Below are 18,841 nucleotides of genomic sequence, written 5' to 3' on the forward strand. Positions count from 1 at the left end.
TGTAGATATAAAAAATGCAATATTTCGCGATGGAAAAATAAGTTTTCGCAGAAGGATCGACTTGATTCTTATGAAGAATGTTTAATTTTTTTTTCAACATATTCATTGATATACTTATAATTGGTAATAAATAACATGTGTGTGTCTTTAAATCTTGCGCTGTTTTGAAACGTTTAGAAATGACTGTTTATAATTTCGAAAGCGATGCATATGAAATAATAAAGGCTTAATCTCGAGATCAAATTACTGCTATAGCGCAGTCGGACTGTGCAATCTCATAATGTTCCGCTGTTACGACACGAGTCGTCATTAAAGCGTTTCGAGACATTAAAAAAAAAAAAAAAACAAATCCTACCATGATCGCAACAGAATGTACGAAGAAAGAGTATACGCCATCGATATATTCTGTCGACACTCGCAAAAGATGTACATAACTGTTTTATCATTCATAATTCTTTCATTTTGTAATGTCTATATAGAATAATTATAGTAATAAAAAAAATCCCATTACACTCCAACCCTAAATACCTACAGTTGAAAACGATTTAAAGGTAAAAGATATAGATTGCTACGCAGTCCCTTCCAACTACGTCTAATTGCCTCTTTCCTTCTTCCTTCCCTCGTTCGAAATCACGTCGTTCTTCGAAATCCTAAAAGTTTCGAGGTGAGGAGAGAAGTAATCGGCAGGACCTATCGCTCGTGCGATACGGCGAAACCCCACGGGGGTAAGTATAACACAGCCCGAGATCTCCGTTCCTCCCCGGATAGGGAGATCCGTGAATAAGTAGTTCGGGAGCTTATTTGTAGCGCGAAGGGGGTCGGCGGCGGTCGTCGTCGGAAAGGGGTCGATACGTATCGCGATTTGCCGGGTTATCGGATAGGTATATCGGTCGGTGGGGGCAGAAGGGTGGTCTAACTCTACCGGGTCGACCCCCGCCCTAAGCGTCTCTAAGCGCCCACGCCCGCATCATCGGGTGTCAGGCTGCCTACGGTAAGATAAGAATCATCAAGGCGTGCTCTATCGGCCTCATCTCCGGCCACCCTCTCTCTCTCTCTCTCTCTCTCTCGGGACATCAGCGGCGGTGAAGGCTATAGAATACGGCTGTTCGGGGAAAAAACGAGGATAAGGAGAGAAGGAGGTAAGAAGGAAGAAGAGGAGGACGGAAGAGACCCGTTGATGCCGTTCCGGGACGAGGACGGAAGATTCTCGGCGTTGCGCGTCGTTGCACAGACGAATCGAGGGACACGGAGTCTATTTTTGTCGGGTGGCTGCGGCGGTGGCGAGACAAAAAGCCTGCGGCTTCCATCCCCCGTCTCTTTCTTTTTCTTCAACCGCTTTTTTCCGCATTTCCCTCTTCCTCTCTCTCTCTCTCGGTCTGCGTTTCCGCCCGTTTTCTCCTCTCTTCCCCTTCGCCACCGCGGTCCTTCTCGAGCTTTTTTCTCGCTCTCTCCCTCGCTACGCCTCTTTTTATGCCACCGCACAACCCCGATCCGTCCTTCTCTCGCGCCCACTTCTCTCTCTCTTTTGCCCGACGCGCTCACTCTCCCTCGTGCTTTTTTCTCTCCGGCGTTCTTCCTCTACCTCTCTCTCGCTCTCGAACACAACCACCTCCGTCGTTTTTTCGCCGATGTTCCCTCCTCCTCCTCCCCCTGTGCCCTTTTCCTGACGTGAAACCGATCGCGCACGCGAGCGAGCGAGAGAGCAGAATCACGTAGAGAACGAGAGAATGAGGGAGAGAGCGAATATCCGTATACACACGCAGACGAGCGAAAACGCGCCGCAGGAGTGCCGGCATGAAAGAAAGAGAGAACAGGAAGGAGAGATCAGAGGGAGGCCGTACCGGCGAAGAGCGATGGAATACGCCGCGGGCGGAAAGAGGAAGAGGAAGGAGAGAAAACGTGGATGCTGAAGAGAAGCGAACGAGTGGAACGAGATAGATCGCGATAGAGAGAGAGAGAGGCAGAATGGAACGGGCGGAGGTTGGCAAGCAGGTTGGGGAAAAAGGCCGAGGCTCCCTTGGCGGCCCGCTACTAATTGCCGCCGGCCGCGGTTACGTGCCGCGCGTTATAGCCGCCGTGTGCGCGAGGGGACCGAGGGAACGAGACGGTCGGGACCCCAGAACTCAGCCGCCCAGAACGGCCGGTCCCGAGTTCTCGGCGGCGCGTACGCGCTCTCGATCCGCGCGCTTTCGTTCCGCGTTCATGCCGGCGCATGAACAGCGGCCCGGTATGTCGGACTGTATGCGAACCATCGCCAGAATCTCTCTCTCTCTCTCTCTCTCTCTCTCTCTCTCTCTCTCTCTCTCTCTCTCTCTCTCTCTCTCTCTCTCTCTCTCTCTATCTCTATCTCTGCGAAAGCAGCGACGAAATTCGCTCCGCTAAAGCGGATCGTAACGGATGCGTGCGCCCCGTTCGAACGAAATGTATATAGGAACTTAGGCTCCACAGTTGGACTGGTAGAAATATATAATTAATACGATACGATACCAAGGGAGAGGAAATCGACCTCTCTAATCGCATTCTGAAAATTTCACGCATTTCTTCGAAAATATCTATCGCGGGTGGAAAAATTTGGATGAACGTAATCATTTTAAGGCGATATCTTAATACGGAGCGAAATGTTATACGTCGTATTCCAGCGATGTTAATTTTTGGAGCAGAGGATATACATTGCTAACGGTATCCCGGGGGGTGAACCAGAAGCTCTGCTGCTGAGTTCATTTACAGAGTAAGCGTACCGAGTTAAGGCCCGGAAATCCAGATTGTAGTGTCGTATTTCACGCTACCATGGCTGCTCTGTCGCGTCCGACACCGTTCTTCCTATCCGTGTACCTAGTGCAGCGAGTCTGTTTTAATGCCTCGGCAAATCTCGCGCCGTTCTGCTTTCTTCGCGGATTGTTTCGCGGGATGAATTCATCCTCGGGATTTACCATCCCTCTCTCGATTTTCTTCCAAGATGGCAAGATTATTAACCCTTTTACGATTGCATTTTAATCTCTTTGGGAAAAATAATACTGTATTTATTTTTTCACGATTTCTTATAAAGTTCTAGTAAAAAAGTTGGAATATTAAAACACTTTCCTATATTTGCTAGTCACAAAAATTGCCAGTGGTCAAAAATGCTTTTGAATAAAAAAAAAAAAAAAAAAAATTCCAGAATAGAGACTTCATACATTTATTTAAAATTTGGCTTTGTGGAATTTGTAGCGCAGAATTCGAATTTGATCGAAGAGATGGCTCGCGTAAATCGAGAGATAGCGTTACATAACAATGTGGCAAAATCGGCGGCGAGAAGCTTTCAATTTTAGCGGGCGAAAAATTCGGAGTAACGAAGGGTTAATCTCGGGGCATTAGCACGAGCGTACGAACGAAGAGCGTGCACTTTGGTTATCGATACGGGGAGATAGCGGCGATAACAATCTTTACCCAGCATTACCGTTGTGATAAACCGTAGACGTAGCTTAGCCTCTTTCCACGCACTTTCTCTCTCTCTCTCTCTGTCTCGTGGATTTTATAAATAAAATTCCGCTTGCGCAATGAATCGAGTTCCATCCGTGTCGCGAGAAAATAAACATTACGCATGAGATACGTGACAATAGTCTAATTTCGTTAGACCGATTTTACGTTACCGATATTAGAGAGAAGGAATTCTATGAGGAAGTTTCAAATATTATTTTTGTTTGAATAATTAAAGTCGAACCAATACAAGTATATAAGATAACGAAAGCTGTAGAACTTCAAACATATCGTTTTCTATTGTTGAAAATATATATCCATTCAAAGAAGATACATTTTTTAAAGTCGATATATTTACTCTGAAAAAAAAATACCTTTTGTTCTGCGTGGGAGTGCAATTAAAAAATTCTGTCTTTTAAAAATCGGGGACGGAGGAAAGGGTTTTGCGTCCGGATCAGTGCGGCATGCTAAAAATAAAAATTCCCGCACGAAGCTCCCGTCGTTGTTGCTCGGAACCCTCTGTTCGTCCCTCACGGAGAGAGACCTCACGCGTTTCTCTTTAGTGCGTGACTCAGCAGGGCCGAATATACGCCTCGAAGCCACCCTCGTTGTAGCCTCCCCTCTATTCCTTTGCCGCCGCCGCTCTTCCCATCAGGTCCCGTCCACCGCCGGTGCCCGAATGCAACCAGGCGGCGAACCCTGGCGCTTTCGACACAGACACAGACACACACACGGAAGGTAACGCGCGCACGTACTTTCATTATCGAGGCAAGGGCGATGATAATAATCAAGCGCTGCTGCCTGGGCCGCGCTAAGGGCTAGGCCGAAGGGCGCGCAGAGCGATCTTATATATATCAGCATCGAATACCATTACAAAGAGCGATTGTTAACGGATGTTACTTTTTCTTTATCTCGTTTCAACGTCGATACTCGCGCGGAATAACGTGTGATTGATTTGACACATCGCTTAAAATATATAGACGCATTCTCCAAAGTTTCAAAGATAAAAAGTGTCTAATTGATTCTGCTCGCGAGACACCTCGATTAAAATAGACGAAACTGAACGCAATAATACGGCCAAGTAAATTTCGTTGCAGGGATCGAATAAATTTCTTTCATCCCAAGTTTTTCCGATAATGAATTTCTTCTTTTAGTAAACGTATCACGCAGCATCCGTACGGCCGATCGATCGCAATTTATTTACGCGCTCTTCAATCAATGCGGTTTATTCGTAGCTGTCCGAACGAGGAGGAGAAGAGACGCGAAACCAAGAAAGAAAGAAAGAAAGAAAGAAAAAATGGGAACCATTAGCGAAGAATTCGCAGCGTTCGCCAAAAATGCAGAGGACCACGGGATCGTGTCGCTTTACCCGTTCCGCCTTGCTACTCTCTCCTCCGGTGAAGGAGGTCAACTGTTTTATTGGCTAAGGGTCGCGGCGCACGCCCTCGGAACCACGGTTTCGGTTAACCGAGCCAAACCCCCGAAATCGGAGCGACGAATTATCGCCTTGGTTAACCTCCGCGCGCGAGGACGATCTTTTTCCTTGTTCACGTCTTGCTACCTATTCTACGAATGTCCCGGTTCCCTTGTCCTCATTGATTAAAAACTTCCAGCGCAGCATTTCCCCGGATGCTCGCAATTCTCCCAACAAACGTCCTTGTTGAGCAACGTCATCGGATATTTAGCAAACGCGATTATTGTGTTCGTATGTTATATCTTTGCGCCGCATCATAGAAATTACGAAGAGTCTCTGATTGAATAGTAAATGCGCCAAGAGAAGTCAGTCTTGGATCTTTCTGCACATGCGCGTTGCACCATGTATAAAGAATAAATCCTAGGATTTCGATTAGATATTAAAAATTTACAAAGCTTTCTTTCTCCTTATATTTCAGCTCGCTCTTCTAAATTTATTTGAAAAAATAGGTGTTTTTTTACGCAAGCCGCACTCATCGCGAAAGATAGATAAGTGTAACGGTGATTATCGTGTTTTTCCCATTTTTATCACATATCAAAATTACGTGTCGGATCGCTATAGTCAACCTAATAACGCTGCAATTCGAGCAGCGCAAGGAAAGAAAAAAAAAAAAGGTCTCCGCCGTCACACGCACGTGTGCTCGCACACACTCCATACACCTATACGTTATCCGCATATATAGCTGCGGCTACATGCCGGCGGGCCCGTGCTTGTACGGGACCTTTAGCGGCTCACAAGCCGCAGTCGGGACGATCAATGACAACCTCTCTCTCGCTGCGTCCTCGTCGCATTCACGTGACTAAGCACGGTTAGTTGAGCTTTCTCTCTCTCTCTCTCTCTTGCCTCGTAATCGCGAGAGAGAAGGACGGAGAAAACGACGTGGGGAGAACGAAGAGGGAGCATACCAGCGCTCCCTCTCAATCAAGATAGACGCGCGAGAGGCTTAGCACCGAGAGAGGAGGCAAACACGACGACGTCGGCGGCGTTTCTCCTCGCGAGGGGAGTAAGCGAGAACGTCTCGAAGCCACAGCCAACGACAAGAGGGGGAGACTTATACCGCTTCGTAGTGTCGGCGCGAGCGGGGGTGGGACGCGAAGGGAGAACGAAGGGTGCGAGAGAAGCACGAGGAAGGGCACCGGAACCGTAGCGAGACGGAGAAGAGCGAGCGGCCGATAGACGGCACATGGAGCGAGACAAAATGACTGGGGGAGAAGGAGAGAGCGAAGCGAAACGTAGAACACACACAGAGTAAAGGAGGAAGCGAGATGGACGGGAGAGAGGAAGAGCCGCGGCCTGTCTGTGCCTCTGCTTCGGAAAGTGACTAATGACTGGCCAGACCTACCTAACTCTTCTGCCACCCTCGAGGCGAGCGAGCGAGCGAGCGAGCGAAAGGGATCGAGTGGAGCGGAAGAGGAGAGAAAAGAAAAGCTCTTCTCTCTCTTCTCCGGAGAGTTATCGCGGTGGCGAACCTTTTCTCTTCGCCGTTGTTATCTCGCGGCTCTCGACGACGGTCAACCGTGAAAAATGAGTGTCGCGAGCGGGTGATATTTTGCGGGATGCCGTGAACGGAAGTGGAGTGGGAGAGCGAGAGAGAAGGCATGCAAAATCCCGTCGCGCCGCGCCGCTGCTCCGACCACCCGGAACTGTGAATCCCGATCGATGGACCGAGCGAGCGACTGCTGAGCGAAGCGGCGGAATTCTAAGCGCGCCCGCTCTACGCGCTCTTCCTTTTCCGTGAGAAAGAGTGCCGCTTCGGTGCCCCACCGCGCGACGCGCGCAAACGCGAGGTGTAACTAATAGAACACTGCAATTTTTCAAGGGAGAAATAGTTGGACCAAAAATTCAAGATGCGTAATAATGATTCTAATCGATTCCGGAAATTCGAACTTTAACGATCCGTTTTTCGACGCGAGTTTCAACGAAATAAATCAAAAAATTCACCGACGATTTATCGATGTGGAAATATCGGATAAAATAACGCCGTAATCTCGCCGGCGATTTGGAAGAACTCGAGGGGAGGGCGATGTCTGATTTTTGTGAGACCGGATTGCGCAGTATGCTACGTTGAGCAAAGAAAACCGTGAAAGTGTCCGCCTCTCTCGCGATAGAGTGAAATGTAATTGAGCAACGCGAGGGAAAAAGTGTAAGCTAGGCGAGAGAGAGAGAGAGAGAGAGCGTGTGAACATCTCTCACAGATATACGAATGATAACGGGGCATCGTTCTGATAGAGACGAGAACTATAGTACCGTAGAGAATGAACGTTCGTGACAATATTTCAACAAATTATTTTTCTCGACAATACTCTAAAGAATTTCGATTTCGATGTGGAAACGCAAACCAATTTTATAAATTAAATTATCATTTCGTTTATCGGGTTATCCATAACCATGACCAGTTTAATCAAGACGTTCCGGCGCAAGTAAATCACGGGATATTCCCGGAATATCCAGCGCAGGCCCGATAGGGCGTGCACGATGACGTGGCGCTGTCTAAGTAATTTAACACGTTATCGGATAGCCTTAAAGTAGCGTATCAGGCGTAGCAAGGAGAGGCGAAGCTCGAGAGAGAGAGAGATATTCTCTCTCGCAGGTTTCATTTTGCGCCGAAATCTCTGCGAGAGAAGACGCGGATGGAAAATCGCGGTATCAAAGAGAGAACCCAGACGAATGGCGTGGCGCTCCTCTCTCTTTCCTTTCTTTTTTTTCTCCTCTTTCACTCCGACAGCTTGGCAAGGCTCCGGCAAGTGGATCGAAGCGCCGTTGCATCGACGTAAGTCTCTTCCTCCCTGCCCCCCTTCTCAGACGGAGAGCATCGGACGAGGTGGCGGCGTCGGCCGCGCCATTACACGAGCGTATATACATAATTAGACGCAATTAAGCGGCCGTCTTATCTGCGCGCACGATGAGCCCTCTCTCTCTCTCTCTCTGTTGCTTTCAGAGCGCATGCCGCGCCCGAGATTTCTCGCAGTTTTTCTCTACTCGCCGTGAAAATAAACCCCACCGACTCGTAAACCTCGGGTTTCTCTCGGTAGGCTGCAGTCGCGGTGGGCTCTTTTTCCGCACACGTCGCCGCGCGCGCGGAACGACCAATCTGCGTGGATAAAAGCCCGAAAGTCAATTTCCCGGGAATAAGGATAAGAAAGTAGAATTTACGGGCTGAATATAGGACACAGCTTCGCGGAGCGACGTTATTACCGTTCTCCGCGCGCACGGTTAGCGCGTAAGAAAATTGTTATAACCGCTTCTTCTTTTCGCTCTGAGCATTTCTCTTAAGAGTATCACTTGAGAAAAGTACAGCGAACGATACCGCGGGAGGATATACGTGCGTATCGACATATGCAAATGTAGATGTTTAATTTTATTTAAATCGCTCGTCTGTTTCACGTTAAATAAGAGATACGTCTTGATACATGTATGCGAGTTTGCAAGTAAAAAGATTCTGCCAAATATATTCCCACCCGAAAATGCATTCTATCGCATCTTCTTTATTAATCTAAATCTAATTGCGACTCTTGGAAAGAAACGATGCGTTAAGCACCGCGTCTCTCAAACGATCTCTTAATCTAAATCTTCCTTCAACGAGCATTCGTGAGCTCTATACTCGAGGAAGGTTTCTCGCGATTACGGGAGAGGTAGGAGATAATCCGCATGAATGTACTCACCTTGTTGTGCGGCAGCTGCGTGGGCACGTAGAGCGGCGGATCCAATCCCGGGTTCGTGACAGCGTGACGTCCGATAATCCTGTCGGCCGGTTTTGCGTCGTAGCCTTCCGGCTGGCTGATATGGAAACCCTTGCTCTTGACCCAGAAGCGGAACTTGCTGTTCTCGGCGCTGTTCACTTCCTCGCCCCGCAACGTTCTCAGAATACGGGCGTATTTCTTGATGGTGATCGTCTTGGTCTTGGCCTGATCGCCGTACGTCCTAATCACCCACGGCTGATAAGCGTTGAACATGGTGTCGTTTTGGAATTTCCTCGGGGAAGCCGCGGCGGCCACCTCGGCTCCGTTCTTTTGCACGCCGTACGAGCCGCCGTTGACATTCGGCGAGAACGACAAGGATATTCCGCTCTTCGTGTCTACGGTAGCGGAACCGTTCGCCGTGTATCCGCTGTTTAACGAGTTCGCGACGCCGGAAGCGGCCAAGGAACCGCCGGTCATGTTGGAAATGTCGAGGTACGAGACGGACGAGCTCTTGCCGAGGTTCGTCGCGTTACCGACGAAGGTCGCCATGGAGGTCGACATGTACGGTGGTATCGGTGTAGGAGGCATGCCGAGGCTTCCGGCGCACAGGCCGGCCGTTTGTCCGCTTGTCAAACCGAGCCCGGTCACGGAAGCGTACGCCGGCACGTCCGACATGCTTGACGTAGTCGTCCAGCTGGTCGAGAGGATGGTCGGTATATCGCTCGTCGACGAAGAGGCAGCCGAGGTGGCAGCCGTCGAAGTGGACGACGACTTGGTCTGAGTGCTAGATCTCGAGACGGAAGTTCCGCGACTCCTTGAATTCTGGTTGTCGGTCGCGGTACTCGTGGTTGTCGAGGACGCCGAATTAGACGAAGTACAAGACGAACTACTACCACCTTTCGCTCCGCTCGTCGAAGTCCCGCGGGACTTCTTCGCTGGCGGCTCGTCCCGAGTGCCGCCGTTCATCGAGTTCAGATTACCGTGGGATGGGCTGTTGTTGTTCTCGTTTCTCGAGCGCTTGTTCGACGACGCACTCGTCGCGGATTGGCGACTGACTCGAGGGAGTCGGCGAGCTGTTCACCGGTGCTCTGCGACGCAGACCCATCATCGTCGTGCTGGCCATATTCGCGTTTGTTTATTTACGTGTCCCGAGTGTTCTGTTCTTTGTTGTTATCCCGCACCCGGCACATCGACACTGAGAGCGCACTACAAGTCACACCAAAGTCGCACAATCATCCGCGATCGCTCACGTTTGTCCGAGATCGCAACGTTTAACACCGTTTCGTCCGAGAAACGCCACGGCGTTTTTCTTCGTGGATGACGACGACGATGCTGCGCCTGGAAACAAAAGAGAGATGAAATGTGACGAGGAAAATTAGCTATGCGCAATTAAGCGGCGGAAACGTTTAAGCGCAAGGGCGCCGCTAATGGACTACTACTAGCCGAGCGGGTGGAGGCTATCGTCGGTGGGAGAAGTAGGATTATAGCTGCTCGGATATAATACGCGGCAGAAATTCACTCGGGAAATTGACTCCCGTCGCCTTCCACTTTCTGTCCGATAATAGACGCGCGTAAAAGAAAAAAAAAGAAAAGACTCGCCGCGAAAAACCCTCCGCTCTAATATTCTCGGCCAGATCCGATCGTTCTCTGCAAGCTTGCTTAATCAGGGCTTGTAGAGACATCAGCCTCTAGCGGGATCAGCCGAGTCATTTATTTTGAAAATAAAGTGAGCCAAATTTTAGAAATTTCGAAAATTAAGTTGATTCATCGGGACGCGCTTTCTCTTTTTTAAATATGATGAAATTTTAATTGTGGTCACAAATAATGCAAAAAATATAAACTTTTCGACATCGCGCTTGAAATAGAAATCTCACGCTTCTTCACGTTTCAACTCTAACCGCATATGAAGAAATGGAAACTTTTCGTAAGAGCATTAGGACAGACGTTGACACAATTACCTAGCAACTTACACGACTTATTAAACAGAGGAACCGGTTAGTCGCAACGACCTTCCCTTTCGCGCGTGCGGAGCGCTTTTGCGCGAATGTCCGATATCAAACTAGAATATAACGTGACACGTGTCAGCTGAAAAAAAATATCCCGAGGATCGAATCGTTATTGTTCTCTACCTCCTGCGGCGACAAAGCCGAAAAAATAATGAGATATAACGACCTAAAAATGAAGCTACCCTTCATCCCTAGAGACACCCTCGATATCACGCCCTTCGATGAACGTTCTGGTTTATCTACAAGAGCCAGAAACATTACGACGATTCGCTCAAATCCATGCGTACACATATTCCATATATACACATATTCCATGCTGAATATAAATTTATACAGCAGAGCGTAATGTTCACGAAACCGCTGTAAATGTCTAAGCTCTCGTGGAATCACGTATTACGAATAAACGTGACCGAATAGAGTATAATACGCAATCATAGTGTCGAACCTATAGGAGAGTGGGAATTAATTCGATAAGGTCGATCGAAACCGTCCGGCCATCTTGCAGTTCGCTCCAACAGCCCCGAGAGTGATGCTTAAAGCATCCTTAGATGGCGTGAACTGGATAATCCTCGGAATACCAGTAGGTAGGTCGTCCCGCGATGGCGGATATTAAAATGAAATCTCGCCAAGTCGCGGAAACAGTCAATTCCATCGACGGCCTTGGGCTGCGTTAACGGGCAAATTGTCGACAATCGCAGGACACGTTCAACGAACAGGAATAAATGGGAATATAACTATTTCGACAAAGTTCTTCAAGATAGCAAAGGAAGCGGACTATACTGAGAATCATAGTCTCCTTGTGTATATAGGTACATAGTAAATAAAACAATTAATAAATGTATCGATTTTGATATTAGTCAAATCAAATTTCTCAAGCTAACAGGAATAATGAATAAATAAAATTTATAAAGATTTCATTTATATTCCGCGTAAAATATTTACGATAGTTTTTAAAAATTAGAGAGTTAATATTAAAAATTCGCTTTTATATATATTCACGATAGATAGACTACTTGTTCGGAATAGTTGTGCCTATAATTGTGATTGAGAGATATCGCTAAATATCTTAGCTCGGATCGTTTGATATGTCTTGACGAGAGAATCGCGCGAAAGACTGGTATTCGGGGTGGATTTCTTATTTTCGCGATTACCGCTCTTGGGAATGTCAATCAACGAGCCAACCGACGGATCGAGCGAGTTTCCGTGTAAAATGGTAGACCTCTGCGGTTTACGCTAGACAATCGAGAAACAAGCCCGCGAGCGGGAACTAATTCAATGAGGTCGATCGAAGCGTCTAGCACGGTGGCTGGCATAATGGCCGGAACGCGATGTACGTTGTCTCCTTCAACTAACAGAGAGAGAGAGAGACAGAGAGAGGAGAAATCACGAAGGCAAAATGCGATGAAAAAGTCGGGATGATATCGTTGCCAGATAATCAATATTACTTCGCGCGGAGATATGATCGTGCGAGAGTGCGAAAAGATTTATTTCGAGAGCGTCGCGATTTCCTTAATTAACGGGCCGATTAAGTATCTATTAACTACATGCAGTCTCGTATTTAATCTGCGCCACCATCGAACCAGACTTGCAGACAGATCAATGGGGGAGAGACCAAAGCGGATAAAGTAGACTGGTAATATTAAACAGAATATTAATGCTTTTTAATTGCGAAAGAAAAAATACGAGAACAAAAGCAAAATGAGAAACATATAAAAATAAACTTCTTAATTGTTATATAATATTTAGTACATGTCCCCGAAAAATAAAAGAAAAAACGTTTGTTTAAGTCGAGAAATATACCATATATAACTCTGTGTGAATATAATCTATTTATATATCGATAATTTATTGTGTCAAGAAATTTTCATCCAGTAATTATTCGAAACCCTCGTCAAGATGCATAAAATATTTAGGAGAATAAAATTTAAATATTCGTGGCTTTAGAATTTTAAACGATCTCTAAAAGGAACATAAAATTGTAATGTGTCGAAGGAAACTTAATAAGTGTCTACATGCGTGTACGTGAGTGCATGTGTGTGAAGAACGAAGAGAATCCCAAATTAAGTTATCTCGGCGCGTTCCGATTTCGCTGAATATGTTACAGCGCGCAAACGCTCGCCAAACGTGGACGGAAACCCTAGACTAGGTTGAAAAAAAAAAAAAACTCCGAGAGCTTGCATTCGCGAATACGGTGACCCGATTAGGTCAGCCGCGCTTAGATAACTCGCGACGAACAATCGGGGAAACAAACCCGAGCGGGTTACGCTGAAGGGGATGAAGGGAGAGAGCAAATTCAATAAGGCCGATCGAACCGTCCGTTCGGCACGGTAGTCCCGGCATAATGGCCCTGGCGCGCGATATATCCGCGTGCTCCTTTAGGTGGCAGAAACGGGGCCCCGGGTGATATGTCTCGGCTTAGAGCCGCACACAAGTCACGTAGTGGCATGGGACCACCACCGAGTATTATAGCGCGTCCCCTGTCGTCCCCGCAGACGCCGGTCTTTTCCCCTTTTCCTCTCCCTCTCTCTCTCTCTCTCTCTCGTCCCCTTTACCGTGTCGCTCCATCTCCCTTCTTTGCTCTACGTACGCTATTCTCCCTCTCGCGCTCTATCTCCTTCTCTATCTCCCTCCCTTCATGTACATATTACTCAGCGTATAATATGGGTGCTGCTCGCACACCGAGCGGTCGGGTGTCACGCTACGTGCTTCCTGCCCGCAGGCCATAGTGCGACAAAAGGCCTTATGTCCGCCCGCTCGTGGGACACTCGTGATCGCAATGTGTAATCAAGCTCGCATGGCCACTGTATTACCACGTACGCCCACCCGTTGTACGCGTGCATACGCGGCAGTTTCGGTTATCCGTTTCCCGCGCAGGACGCCACCGGGTCCTCCCGTTCATCCTCCTTCCCCTCTCTCATCCCCCGACACCTCTTTGTCTACCGTTGATCGGTTTCGTAACAGCGGCGTCTCGCGATCGACAAATTCACGATCGCTATTTTCGTCATCCGGAGAAACGCGAATGCTCCGGTTTTTTTTTTACATTATCGCGAATAAGAGCGGTATCTTTAGGAAATATTTCTCAAATAAATTGCCAAATTTGGAATATAAAAATTATACTGTAATGAGAATGATAATGCATCTTGTCTACGATAGAATTTTACAAGTATGTATCGAAATTCGAGGAGACAGAGAGCGAGAGAGAAGTTTGATTTTTAAGTAATTATTACTCTCCTTCTCGTTTTAGAGAGAAGATCAAAAATATTTTCATTTTAATGGCATATGTTATGTATCGTCTCATCATGATCAATTTATTCTTATGTACACTTGAATTTTTAATTTTAATATTTTTTATTCGTGTTTCTAAGGTTGTTTATAACTCGAAAGAATTTCGTCGAAACTATGGTTGCATAATCTTTTTCCATCCTTTTTCAAAGAATGCAAAAATTAATAGCCTTCACAATTTGGCGATCTATAGACATCACTTTGGAAGCTTGTTTCATTTTCGTAACTAATTCAAAGCGAGTATTAATAATTACTTCACCGAAAATCGCTCTTCTTCTCTCGCTAAAAATAAAATTGCCAAAATTAAAAGTTAACGCAATTGTCTGTTGAAAGTAAATTTCTGTGTTAAATGATGAAATTAGGGTAAAAAGATCTTTGTTATTCGTAAAAACATTAATGATTTTATCGATTTTGTGACCGATAATTGCTATACTAATTATCATTTTTATTTCGTTACATAAAAATTTCTGAATAAGAACATTCGTCGGTGCAGATGGAGAGAGTTCGCGAAACAGCTTCGATTTCCGAGCTAAAATCTAGCCGCGAAAACATTTTCGCAATCGCGGTCAAAAGATCGCACGTGAAATTCCGACGACTTCACACAAGTCGACAGACGAAGCTCAAAGAGTCCATAAACTGAGGCAATTTACGATCAATATAGACACGTATGTTTTGACGCGCGACCAGTTTGTGTAAAATTTCGAACGTTCGCGACAGGATTATAACAGACGAGATATGATTAGCACGAAAGATTCGAAATTCCGCTAGGAGAACGCGAAGGAGACCAAATATCATCTACAGCCACGACACTCGCGAAAGTTTCTACAGAAACGCGACGCGTTTTATTTTCAAGCGTCGAAGGATCAGCGTAACGAGATTGCGAGAGATGCAAGCGCATAATAGTATATATTCCGATCTTGTTTGGCGTAAGAGTTGTGCGAAGAGCTGTATCCAATCTTAACTACTTTTATCGATCATCCGTTATATTAACGTAAGATAGTTTCAACAGTTGCCTTACGTCTGGCAATGTCATTGCTTAAAAAGGATCATGGATGAGGGATAATAAATCCTCCATTTTTCGCAACGATTAACTTCTTCGATATTGCGATATTGCGAATTTATTTTTTTATGAATAATATTTTGTAGAGTGAATAATCCTAGGTAAAAAATAGAATTCCAATAAATTTCGAAAGTTAGTTATTGAATGTAACATACATATGTAAAATCAGTGGTTACATTAGTGAGAATTAATTTAAACAAAAAGTTTTTAACAAAGCAAAAAGCGAGGTTTAATTCAACTCGTCGCATCATCGCCCAATGCGTCATCGGCGCAATGCGTTCAATAAATTCCGCAGAGAAAAAAAAGTTACAAATAGAGTCAGGACGAACTATCGCTGATAATGACGCTTTAAAAGAGCACCGCAAACGAGTGCTTTGGATTTTCCAATCCAATCACGCGTTTTCCGTTGTCCACCTACGTCGAATTAAATCGCTAGTGTAAAGAACCAAACGCAACAATCGCGTGTAATCGAAATGGCGGCAATCTCCTTAACACCCTTGGAAAATCGATAGCGAGACTTTTCTCAGACATTTCACGACTCGGGCAATAATCTTAAAATGCGATAACGGAACTTGTGCAAACGCGACTCGTAAACGTACACTCGTCGACGACATCCTCTCGCGTCGCGCGCGAGTTAATCGCCGATTTGATAAGAGAAATTACGCGCCAGCGATAAGTGTCCCCTCGCGAAAGGAAGGATCGATCGATCGAATCGCCGCGGCGCCTTTCGCCAAACGGGCGCGTCGCGTCGGCCCGTTAGGATCCCGTCGGAGAAATCGTCGAACGCTCTCCTCGCGCGAGTCCCGAGTGGCAGTAAGTTGAGAATTCCCAAACGGGCGGGTGTGGCGACCGGCCCGCAACGGGCACCAGAACGGACGCTATCTCTCCGTTCCCCTTCCGACTAGAGAGAGAGAGTTCTCTCTTTCCTTCCCGGGAACAAAGGAAATCTCCAGACACGCCATTCGGAAAATAATTTGGACTTTATCTCCTCGATCCGGGTGCCGTTCGCGCGCATCGATCGCTTATTATACCGAGAAACGTCGTCCCTTCGCGCCCTTTCGCCCCTTAACAGAGGGATCTTTTTCGGCGCAACTTGTGCACGCACGAACCGCAATATAATCGAAACGCAGAGATCAGAAATGTATGGTTAAACGAACGTATACCTAATTAAACGAACGTACGGTAATGCATTGTTCATGTAGATCTTTCAATTATGTAAAATCCTTGCATTTGTGTGATTCTGATATCAATATATTTTGAAACACGAGGTTTCTAACGCGGAATACATGTATGAGAGACCGATTAATAATTTATATATTTATTTACGTAGTATGTCGCTATAACTTCGAAATAGTTTCGCGGCCGATTTTATTTTCTGAAAAATGCGATGGATATAGCATGAATGAAAATGCTAATCAATATGAATTAAAAATCGTGTATCATTCCAACATCGAATGACATAAAAAGTGGATTAAATCGAGTTATTTGCGACGAGCCGATGGATGATCGAGAAAAACTGTTAAAAATGTCATAACTTTGCCAAACGAATTTTCACTGATCACGTTTCGAACGCACGTCACACAAATCCTATGACAATGTTTTCCGCGTATAAAGAAAATTTCCGAGACGAAGTTCCTTGTCTACGATTCAAAGAGAGAAAGAGCAGCATTTTCAGAGGCAAAAAATCGTACGAGCAGCTCGAAGATAATAAATTAATGATGAGAACTCACTTGAAAATCGTCGTCTTCAGCACTGTCACACCAAGATAATAGGCATTGACCGTTTTTTAATGCACTATCAAGATCGGAGCAAGCCCACTCAACTCACGAGACGCTTTCGGAACAAAAGGTCCAAGTTGACAAGGAGGTTGACAAAAAAGGTATAGAAAAAGAAGGAAATCTTGGCACCAATCTGCAACGGAGCGCGGCTCTTCCGTGTTCTCGCGTGTATCCACCGAAAATGCGCGGAGATCAGTGCCGCGTGTCTGCCTGAAAGTGTCACATCCCTCTCACTCCCTCTTTCTCTCTCTCTCTCCGAGCGATGTGCCGGCGAAGATCCGTGAAAGGAGGAAGAGGCGAGAGATCGTCCGCAACACGGTCGCGCGGATGAGCGCTGTCGGACGGTGGCGGCCGCTTCTGTGCTCGCTTTCCTTTTTTCTCGCCTCTCTTCTCTTCCTCTGGGTAACCACCAGCCCGATGATGTTGACGTCGCGCGGCAACGAGGCGAGTATAGGAAGACCACTACGACCAGCAGGAGGAAGAGCGGTGGTAGAAGAGCAAAGAGTGGAAGGTAGTGGCGGGGGTGGGGAGGGAAGGGAAGAGAAGTGGAAGGCAGAGAGTAAGCGAGAGAAACGGAACAAGGACGAAGACAAACAAAGTGTGAGAGAGATAGAAAAAGAGAGAAAAGAGCGAGAAGGAAGAATCGGAGCAAGAACGCCAGTAGACTGGGTTGACTCGGTGGCCGAGCGGTATCTCACCCGCGAAAAGCGTTTCGCGATCAGGTGACAGCGGGAGTACACACCGGCGTTCCTTCTGAGCGAGAGGGAGAACCAACGAATGAAAGAGGGAGATAACGAGAGAGAGAGAGAGAGAGAGAGAGAGAGAGAGAGAAATCGAAGACGGAGAAGAAGGATTGTCGCGACGAGACGAGGACAGCCGTGTCGCGAGCGGAACGTAGGAGGGATCGTAGAACGGCGCAAAGGGGGGCTAGACTAAACACGTGAGAGAAAAAAGGACGGACGATTGTTAGGAAGGAGGCAGAGTGTGAATGAGGGAGACCCGAGAGAGGGAACGAGATGGAGAACCAACCGACGGAGATGGGTGACGGATAGCCGGTGCGTTCGTCGAGTGTAACTCGACTAGCAGAGAAGGGCGAGGAGAGGCCTCGACGGGACAGAGTGGGACGTGAAGAAACGCCGCGCGCCAGGGACGAAGAGGGAGAAAATTTCAAGAGGGAAAGAGAGGGACACGTGTATGTGTTAGTATATCTGTATAGGTGAGAAAAAAGGACGGGGTCGGAACGATGGTGAGGGAGCCGAGGGACGATACGGCCGTGGGTGACGAGGCCGAAGTGGGGTGCCGACGAGAGAGAGAGAGAGACGAGAGCGGGGTGGCCGGCAGGGAGGCAGAGAAGGGCTCCCTGATCGCTTCTGAGTGCAAACGGTTCGGCGTGCGGTGGGACACTGGCAAGCAGTCAGGCGGGCGGGCTGGCTGAAACTGCTGTGGATAGCGGGTGGCGAGCGGCGCGGTGCGATACTCTACGGAACGGGACGGGACGGACCGAGAGCGCCGAGTCGGGCCGGGACCCCCAACCAACACAGGCGCACATGGATGGTGCGCGCACACAAGTGCAAGGCCGGAACGTTCGTGTGTAGTTTGCCACCGACAGAGGCACCACGCGGAGAGACGCAACCGACACAGACGCGCGGTTCACACGGATAGAGTTGGAGTCGAGCTGTCGGACGAATGGTCGGATGCGGGATATCGAGGGAGGAAGGGCAACTAGCAAGGCAGGCAGGCAGGCAGGCAGGCAAGCAGGCTCGAACGCTATACGAACCTCATGCGTTACTACGCCAACGGCTCTCTCTGTGCTTGCCCTCGGCTCGACTCGGTCTCGCTCGGGCGCCCGCACTAGCCCGATTCTACCCCGTCTCTCTATCTCATCCTCGTCTCGCTCTAGCGTGACTCGTCTCTCAGTACGAGCACTTCTCACTCTGTTCGTTCGGTCTGGCGGAGGCCACACCGCGCCAAGCTTAACCGAGACGAGCCAAGCCGTAACGCGCCACGCCGCCACTCATGCCGCGCCGATGCTCTCTTCCGCAAGTGCGCGCGCGCGCACAGGGGGGCAACATAGTCGTATCTTTCCTCTCTCTTTTTCCATTGGA

At 47.6% G+C, this 18,841-nt stretch overlaps 1 protein-coding gene across 1 annotated transcript in view; it reads right to left on the bottom strand.

Moving 5' to 3' along the window:
* The window catches only part of LOC114943692 (uncharacterized), a 45,977-nt gene extending 27,827 nt beyond the window's left edge, over positions 1-18,150 (bottom strand). Inside the window, 3 exon segments of the mRNA XM_029319371.2 lie at positions 8,593-9,655; positions 9,657-9,948; positions 16,689-18,150. Of these exon segments, the coding sequence (XP_029175204.2) occupies positions 8,593-9,655; positions 9,657-9,733 (1,140 nt within the window). The 5' untranslated portion in view covers positions 9,734-9,948; positions 16,689-18,150.
* Between the last annotated feature and the right edge of the window lie 691 nt (positions 18,151-18,841).

The sequence above is a fragment of the Nylanderia fulva genome, unplaced genomic scaffold (genome assembly GCF_048542155.1).
Source record: "Nylanderia fulva isolate GAGA-0341 unplaced genomic scaffold, ASM4854215v1 Scaffold41, whole genome shotgun sequence".
Lineage (NCBI taxonomy): Eukaryota > Metazoa > Arthropoda > Insecta > Hymenoptera > Formicidae > Nylanderia > Nylanderia fulva.